This window comes from Mya arenaria, chromosome 11, assembly GCF_026914265.1.
Source record: "Mya arenaria isolate MELC-2E11 chromosome 11, ASM2691426v1".
NCBI lineage: Eukaryota > Metazoa > Mollusca > Bivalvia > Myida > Myidae > Mya > Mya arenaria.
In genome coordinates this window covers 26,970,639-26,980,189 of record NC_069132.1, presented here as the reverse complement: position 1 = coordinate 26,980,189, position 9,551 = coordinate 26,970,639, and the positions used below count along the sequence as shown (strand labels likewise).

Sequence of the window (9,551 nt, the reverse complement as noted above, 5' to 3'; positions counted from 1 at the left end):
CAAGCAGTCAGCTTTTCAAAGCATGTGAACATGCCCCTTCTTTTTTGTTAATATATTTTCTGTGTTTATGCCCAAATTATCACTCTTCAGCAATTATAAACCTTGGGTTTTAAATGTCGATCGAGCACTTCAGCGGCCTAGCGGCGTGAAGTTAGCGGCCTTGCAGCCTAGCACCCTAAAATGGTATGTATACATGCGTTTTCTTCCAAAACAATGATAAATCTGTGGTTTAACAATTTTGCTAAATACAAAAAATAAAAATGCTGATATTCGCTTTAATGGATTTTTAGGCAGCTTGGTCGAGTTTTGGGCGAAATGCAGACATTCGTTTAAGGATGGTGATTTGTGATAGAAACCATAACTTTGTCAATTTTTAGAGAAGGAAAGGCATGTATAAATGGTTTATATTAGTAACCAATTTTAGGCCGCTAGGCCGCTAGGCCGCTGAACTGCTTGATCGACTATTTTGAAAAAAAAAGTTAGTTGCTTAAGAGTGATTATTTGTGCATAAAACAGTAAATATATCATTGTTTTCGAAGAACAGGCATGTTTAATGCTTTAAAATAGCTGACTACTTTGTCGACATTTTTGAAAAGAAATGTTGATTATAGCTTCAATGTGTTAATTTGTGCATAAAAATAATTACTATATCATTGTTTTAAGAGAGAATGCATGTATACATGCTTTGAAATAGGATTCAATTTTAGGCCGCTAGGCCGCCAACTTCACGCCGCTAGGCCGCCAGGCCGCTAACTTCAAGTTGCTAGGCCGCTAACTTCACGCCGCTAGGCCGATAACTTCACGCCGCTAGGCCGCTAGGACGCATGGCCGCTTACTTCACGTACATGTTGAAAGTGCGCATTGTCAAGGGTACATGCCCGTCAGTTTGACAACAAGAATATATGTTATGTCATAGGACGATTCAGTTTTCTGAATGTCCCTAATGACGGTGTTGTGCTTTGTCGTAACATTTATTCCATTCTTAAGTCGGGTCAAACGTCATTTCAAACGTTTTCGCAGAAAGATCAATTGGTTTAGTTCACATTTAAACCGATCTTACTAAATCTTTGTCAAAAATTACGTTTCTAAAAGTCTAGTTCAAAGCTTGGTTAAGTGGACATAAAAAACTAAGACCGATCTTGATGAAACTTTTTTAACCACTATTGTACTAGTATATGTTTTTTATTGCTTTTTATGCGGCGAAAGTGTGCCTTTTTGCCCCATAAAAAAATGTCCATTTTTATGCGTTGAAAATCACCGCATAAACGAAAAAAAACACGTTTATGCGGCGATGCCGCTATGCGGCGTTACACTGCCGCGTTGTTCCTAAGCTTCGCTACTATGGTCATCCTGTACAGAAGTAACGCACACTCCGTTTGGCCCACCATCTCCAGGCAGTGCCTCAACAGGTTGGCACACGTCACCGCGTGGTAGAGATGGGGGACTAAGGTTGTTGTCAAGGAGCAGTTTAGTAAGTTCTTGAATGCTTGTAGTTGTCTTCCATGCTGACCGAGACCGCGAAACGTCATGTACTGCAGGTAGTAGAGGTATGGGAGGGCGTCCACAGCAGCCCAGTTCATCCAAATACTTTCACAAATGTCTCTGATAAATATCCTCATTTATTCCCCTCACCATCTCAAAACACAATATTGGTGGTGCGCAGAAGACTTCCTGTCTCAAGTAGCGAACACATAATGCGGTTTTGTTTGTTAAGAAAACATCATCGTTATCACCAATACTGGTAGTGAACAGTGGTTTGTGATGTTCTTTATCTAAAGGATCCGTTCTTCCAAATCCACGTACAGCTTGCACGCTGTCGTCATATCTACGTTCAACATCATTCAGCACGTCTGCTGTTCTTTCAACCTCATTATGACAGACGAAAAAAGAAGCCAACTTCAGTCTTGATGCCGCTACATTCGTATCTAGGGAACTTGCAAACAGAGAGAGTATATTCCTAGGAACAACACAACCATTGTGTATACAACATGATGCAATAGCTGTTTCCATAATACTTAGAATGTGTTTCGAGATATTGAAAAATATATTACTAAGAGACGTAGGGAACTCCTGTACACATTCATGCATTGTTTCAATATACATGACAAAGAATCTACATAGTTGATCAGATAACAAATCAGTTGTCTTTTCAAAAGTACGCATTATCTTATTATGTTCGTGAAAACTTGTCAGCTTTCCTTTATTAAATTAAAGGGGATTGATGACGTGTGATTTTAGAATCTTCAGAACCACATATCATTTAAGCTGTAATGTTTTCCTACTAAACATCAGTGTTCTCTCAATAAGACTAGGAGAAATTCTCCACTCAACAAATTTGACACGACTGTCAAAGTGTCCATCAGGAAAAAGAAAACACCCACATTCCATTGCGTCTATGAACTGTTCCGGTGTCGGCCAATGGCCTGGCCTCGGTCATTTAAACCACTCGTGGCATTCTAGCGGAAGTGACCTGCACCGATGCGCGAACACGATAGCGTACATTTTAAAAGGGCTATGAGATGGGCCACTTGAGAAGTAATTCATGTTTTCTTCTATCGACATCTTCAGGGTAACCGTTCCCCATTCTGTGTTAAGATATAATACACGGCCTATACTGTCAACTACATCGAATTCACCACTGAAATGTATAACTGGTTCGGGTGAGTTTTGTCTTATCACCTTAACAGGTAATGTTCACCTTAACAGGTAATGTTGTGGAGAGCACGTCTCCTCCTTCACCATTTGCATGTTTTTCCTCCCGGCTTCCCAGTCAGACCAAGAGAACATTAGGTTGGTGTCGTTCAAGCAGACTAATCTGTCAATATCGGAGATAATTCCCGGTGTTGTTGTTCCCTCTGACTGACTCCCGAAATAGAAACTGTTAGTATCATGTATACAATTCTATTGTTGATCTTATCAACCGCCTCTATAATGAGGAAATTTCTCCTTCTTCTCCTCACCATCCATCTGTTGACCCCAATCTCGCTTAAATGATCCGGTAGAACTCGGGCGGATCGTCCATCTTTCACTACGTACTTCCGGTTTGTGTAATGGTGATGCTGTTGCAGTTGGTGCTGTTCCAGGTGGTGCTTGTGCTGCCGCTGCTACTACTACTACTACTACTGCCGCTGCTGCTCTTCTAACGGTCCTGCTGGTGTTACTATTGCTGTTGTTACTGCTTCTACTACTACTACGACTATTACTACTAATACTACCTCTACTTCCTACACCACCACCACTACCATCACTTCTACTACTGCTGCTGCTGGTGGTGGTGCTGCTACTACTACTACCACTACCACTACCACTACACTACCACTACTACTACTACTACTACTACTACTACTACTACCACTACCACGAATATCATATAACCTTAGATATCAAAAATCATTACCATCTCTTACTTAGGTGAAGTCATTATATATATATCGAACACTTATTCTGACTCCATCAATGGTAGGGACGTACATCACACGCACCTGCTGAGTCAATGGTGTCACGGTGGTCTTGTACCGAACAATACTGTAGAACTCTTAGAGAACTCTCACACTAGTGAAGACTACCCTACACGCCACCTGGACACAGGAAAGGAAAAGTATTCATGTGAAAAGGGGTCATAACTCCGTATTGTAACCTTAAAACAATTGGTTGTGTTTTATATTTTTAACACGAGTTCCAAACATTTTGTAAATCCATCGTACATATCATACATTATGGCAGGTACACTAATTTTGGTAAATTCTATGTTGAAAAAGGGCCATGACTCTATAACAAGAGGCACAAGAGGGCCTATGCTCTACTGGCATGGCTCTTGTGGTCATTTTCAATCCAGGGCATGTACGTATGAGTAAAATAGGCAACACATATATAGTACACTTTTTGTGTTGGGTTAACTGAAAACGCTGCACGTTCAACATGTGTGGTTGCATGAACTATTTTAATATGTGCCAAATAAAGGTAATCTGAGGGTAAAAATTATTTGCTTTCAAAACTGTACTCATGGTCAAAGTTTCATTTCTGTAGCTTTAAAAATAAATAGTTGGTCAAAAGGTCAAAGTCAAGGACATCCGAGGACAGCATTGATGCATATTTGCAAAACTGTACACATGGTCAAAATTCCATTGCTGTAGCTTTCAAAATTAAAAAGTAAGTCAAAAGGGGAGGAGCCAGCTTTGCCCAAGGGGCGTAATTTCAAATGATTTGCTAGACGGTCATCATGTGATGCTTCACAACAAATATCAAAGGTATGGGCCTTGGGGTTTAAAACAAGAAGATTTTGAAAATATTTCTTAAATAAGTCCCTAGGAAACTTGTGACCCCCGGGGCATTGCCAGTTTTGACCCAAGGGGCATAATTTAAACAACCATGGTATTAGACCACTAACTTAAGCCTTGTTCAAAATAGCAAGGATCTGCATAGCTGTTTCAGACAAATGGTTTTAACATTTCCCAAGTATACCAAACCTGTGAACCCGGGGGCGTGGCCAGTAATGACCCAGGGGCATAATTTGAACAAACATTCACAAGCAATTGCGACTTTACATGTAAGCTTAAAATAGACTTCGCTCATGTAGACTTGGCTTTTAGCATTTTTATACTATCAAGACCCATAATCTAGGCATGCATGGGCGGATCCGGCTGGTTTTCAAAAGGAACCGAGCTTTAATGGATATCTAAATAGAGTACAAGTTTCATCGAGATACTATCAAAACTGAAGACTGTATCGTGTTCACAAGCAATTGTTTACAGACGCACAAATTTTTTTATACTTTCAAGGCCCATAATCTAGGCATGCTCTGGCTGGTTTTCGAAAGGAACCGAGCTCTAATGGATATCTAAATACTGTACAAGTTTCATCGAGATACAATAAAAACTGGACTGTATCGTGTTCACAAGCAATTGTTTCCACAATAGCATTTTTTATACTATCAAGGGCCATAATCTAGGCATGCACAGGCGGCTCTGGCTGGTTTTTGAAAGGAACCGAGCTCTAATGGATATCTAGATACTGTACAAGTTTCATCGAGATACAATCAAAACTGATGACTGTATCATGTTCACAAGCAATTGTTTACAGTCGCACGGACGCAAGAATGCACATACTACGTACACATTACCATCGCATAAGCTCTTCTGGCCTTTGGCCAGTGGAGCTAAAAATTGGTAGCTTGTAAACAAAGTCGATTTTGACCTAAATGTTATAGTGTTGAACATGTATACCAATACTTATATAAATATGACGAACCTGAGAAAAGATATGGTCTTTAATTTTACTTTACTGATTACAAAATTGTTTAAATGAAACTTAATGATTTTTTTCCTAGATGAAACCATTAAATAGTTTGAAACTAGGTCACATGAGGTCATAAACTAGGGAACTAGGTCATTTTTCAAAAAAAATATCCAGAACCAAACATTAGTATTGATCAGTCATACTTCAAACTGTGGTCTGACAGAATGTTTCCCTTAATGTAATCTTAGCACACTATAAAGTGGTTCATATGTGGTTAAAAATGATGTTATTAAGTCAAATCTTTCAAACAATAGCAAACAAACTCATATCTAACAATTACATTCATTAGAGTCCATCAATCCGCAGCCATATTGCATTTCAATTCAACGAATTTGTTGTTTTCAATAATTTCTTTCAAGAACAAGTAGGAGGCATATTTGTCAGCTCTTAAAACAAGTTGATGTTGAAGATACATGGGTGAAAGTTTGAATTTTTCAAAATACTGAAAATAGGGTGTTTACATAGGGAAATGCCATTTTTACAATACATTATATAGGATAAATATTTTCCAAAATACTGAATTCAGTATCAATACTGAAAACTTTCACCCATGAAGATAAGATATTAAATTTTTTGTTTTTTTACGTAAGACTGGTCGTTAGTTACCTAACCCTCAGCAAATTGTATGCTGTACCCTGTCGGGGGTGCCAAATTTTCTAATAAGGGCACCATGACCTTGACCTTTCATCACACAATCAATAGGGGACAACAAACCATAACTTATGTGCATACCAAGTTTGAAAACTCCATAACAAGTCATTCTGATGCCATGCTTCACAGGCAACACAATAAAAGTGATGCGTCATTTCCACTGAACATAGACAAATAAGATACAAATATAAATTAATTTACATCATTTATTCACAAACAAGAGATTTTGCACAAAAATAGGATATTATAATGAATGAAATAAAATGCATTGTATGAGATTTCATTTTGTTTTAAAACATCTATATTTAAACATAAGAAAAAGCATGCAAGTACCGATACAAACATGCATGAAATTAGTCCAACAAATTCTTTTTTAAACAGAAAGTTAATTCTGGTCCAAGGGTCCAATATCATTTATCAGAATTCAATGGTTTGTCTTTGTCTACAAGCAATGTCTGACTGACAGAATCATTTTACAGCAGTTAATATTCACTAAGACACAGTTGTATCCAATAATTAGGTGATATAATTGAAACAAGTATAATGAAATATTACCTAAATTAAAATTCTATGTCCATGACTGATTATTTCTTCAAGTATACACATAATCAGGTATTACGTCTTTGGTGTTAAGATGTTACATATATGACAAGCTAAATGCATGCATTATACATAACTTAATATAAGTAAATGTAACTGTATACTGTATATATGAAGAATGACAATATTTTGGTCATTATGAACAGGTCTCTTATTGGAACCCATTCTTAGAAGGGAAGAAATGGCACTTTGTTAACATGCTGAATTATATGAACCTCCTTCAAAAACTTCTTTACCCGTGTGTACCTCATTTTTCTTACTTTCCCCTTCTTAACACTCTGATAAAACAATATGTTTAACAATCAAATACTACTGTTTGGTCCTTAGTATTTTGTCTTCCACATCACTAATATCACATGATCTCTCATAACAGTTTTTTATGGTCATTAAATTTCGTATAAATAATAATTACCACTTCTCAATATGGTCTTTGTTCATTCTAGAACAAACATTGCTCCATTTTCACCTATTTGAACTACTACAACTGTACTATGTCATCATTTCACTTCAGCAGTGCCATTCACATGTCCATTAGTGGTGACCCCGGCAGCCCCCTTTTCCGTTGGTGCGGGCCTTACCCCAGAAGCTTTCTTGGGACGGATCGGCTTACTAAGTATCCAGTAATAACATTCATCTTCATACATCCCATCTTCAGGGGAAATGTCATCAATCTGGTACCTGGAGATATATACACAAAATTTCAGTTTTGTCACAGGTTTTTTAAATAGAATGAGAGCGTCATGGAGATCGTCACGGAAACCTCACAGAGAGCGTTACAGAGAGCATCATGGAAAGCATCAAGGGGGGAACAACAGTGAACATCACAGAGAGCGTCATGGAGAGTCTCACGGAGAAAGCATCAATGCTTATCAATTTTTAGACTTTTTCATGCAAAAACAGAGATTAACTCGAAAATTATTAAAATCAGAGTTATAGGCCTTGCTATACGTTTTCATATCGTCTCTAGCAACATGTGTACCAAGTTTCATTTGAATATCAGGCTTTATTCCAAAGGTAAAGGTTTTTTTTCCCATTATAAACAATGATAACTATGTCAACAAGACTATCACAATATCCGATCCAATTTTTTTTTCCTTCAAAAGAATTAAGAGCAATAAACCTGCATATGTGTCCATCTGTATGATCTTGATGATACTTTTAAAGTTATTTTTCTCTAGCCTATGTACGTATTCTCAACAAATATAACATACTTGAGGGCCTCCTGGAAGAATTTAAAGCCTGGATCGTTGTGTTTGAATGTGGTCAACATCACCTTCACCATCTCAGTTCTGCAAACGCAGAGAGGAAACTATAGAAACATTCGTCTACATATTCATGCTGAACAGGGTGAGAAATATTTCAGTCAATTAAATTCTTAAGAGTAAGACATTAGTCATTTTACCAAAATTTGAAACTTGATTGCTGCAAGTTCTTCTATTTCTAAAAACGGAAAATATTTGTAATCAGCATATCCAGACCATCTGGTGGTTCACTTAAATCTAGCAAATTATTCAATTTTAAAATCTTATCTTTGACAAAAAAAATATTGCAAATCTCAAACCTTTAAAAGTTAATCAAATAAAAATCATTCGAATTATTAAAGCTATCTTTACAGTGTTTGGGAATATCTGAGAAAATTAACAAAAATTAGTATATTTTGATCATCATAATCTCTCGAATAACACCATTCATGAGCATAAGCTTCAGGTTTCGCCTCAGAGTATCACAGTTAACATTGTACAGCACCGGAGGGTCAGGGAGATCAAATAATCTCAAACCACAATACCCTCCACGGTGCCATACCTTTAATTTTGCGCAGTGATTGGTCATCATTGGCTTAGTTAAGCTAATTGGATCAACATTCAGTTTCAGAATAAAGTGTTTTAAATAGAAAGGCTTTGTAACATATACACTCAGCTGGTATTCAGTCCACTTTGTAGTTACAATGGTGAACATATTTAATGAACAATGTTTGAATTGACAATAATTCAGTATAAACACAAACATTCTATAAAAACATGCAGTCTTTGAAATCATTTATAAAGCTGGACAGTATACTTTGTTTTTATAATATATTTGATATTAAAAAACAATGGCTTATCTTAAACAGCAAAGGTTGGTAAACAGAGTAATTATATTATTACCACCAAAATACTGGGACGCTAACACACTATAAATAAATATGTACATTTCAAATTTGGCATAAAAAAGTGTAAAAAGGTATTCATGAATTTACAATTGCATGTCATACAGACTTGAGCTAGGTTTGTCTTCTGCAGTCAAAGTTATGAAACTGGATAAGTAAACCACAGTTTATCTTTGGCTTGTTTGCAACTAAAAACAAATTGTTCGGAAATGCAGTTATTGGATAACTATTGCCTATCAATACAACAAGAGCTGTCACAGAGACAGCGCGCTCGACTATTGCGTTGCTTTTCAGTGTAAGGATTGAAAAGTTTTGGCGAAACATGGATCACTGTAAAGTTAGATTTCAATGCAATACATGATGTATTTGCTGAGATATAAACATGAATGTGGTAACATTCAAAATTTTAACCAGAATTTCAAAAATAAAGGGCCATTATTTGAAAAATAAAGTTAATTAGCTTGGTTATTCAGGTAGGTTGGATGGTTTAGTACCATTAAAGTCTCAATGCAATACATCCAGTAGTTGCTGAGATATTAACATATGTGTGCTTACATGCAAAACCTTAACCAGAATTTCTAAATCAAATAATAAAGGCCCATAATTTGCATTATATTCAAATAAGTGTTATCTAACTTCATTAATTTAGTTGGTTAGATAGTTGGGAATACATATCTAAAGTTTTAATGCAATACATGATGTATTTACTGAGATAATGACTGAAAGGTGCTTACATACAAAACCTTAACCAAGGTGTGACGCCGACGCTTGGGTGAGTAGTATAGCTCTCCTTATTCTTCAAATAGTCGAGCTAAAAATGGCTGACTTAAACCAAAGAAAAGAAAGAGTTCTATATAAT

General features: G+C 36.7%; 1 protein-coding gene across 1 annotated transcript; it reads right to left on the bottom strand.

Moving 5' to 3' along the window:
- Positions 1–6,308: 6,308 nt before the first annotated feature.
- LOC128208230 (N-alpha-acetyltransferase 40-like) lies at positions 6,309–7,912 on the bottom strand. The gene is made up of 2 exons (XM_052911708.1): positions 7,758–7,912; positions 6,309–7,224 (listed from the first exon to the last, which is right to left on the bottom strand). The coding sequence occupies exons 1-2, from the start codon at positions 7,826–7,828 to the stop codon at positions 7,044–7,046; spliced, it is 252 nt and encodes an 83-aa protein (XP_052767668.1). The 5' UTR covers positions 7,829–7,912; the 3' UTR covers positions 6,309–7,043.
- Between the last annotated feature and the right edge of the window lie 1,639 nt (positions 7,913–9,551).

Bases quoted from the DNA above. Each gene is read 5' to 3' on its own strand.
- LOC128208230 (XM_052911708.1), bottom strand. From the start codon at position 7,828: ATGGTGAAGGTGATGTTGACCACATTCAAACACAACGATCCAGGCTTT. The intron at 7,225-7,757 runs GTATGTTATATT...ATATATCTCCAG, and splicing joins TTCTTCCAGGAGGCCCTCAA to GTACCAGATTGATGACATTT.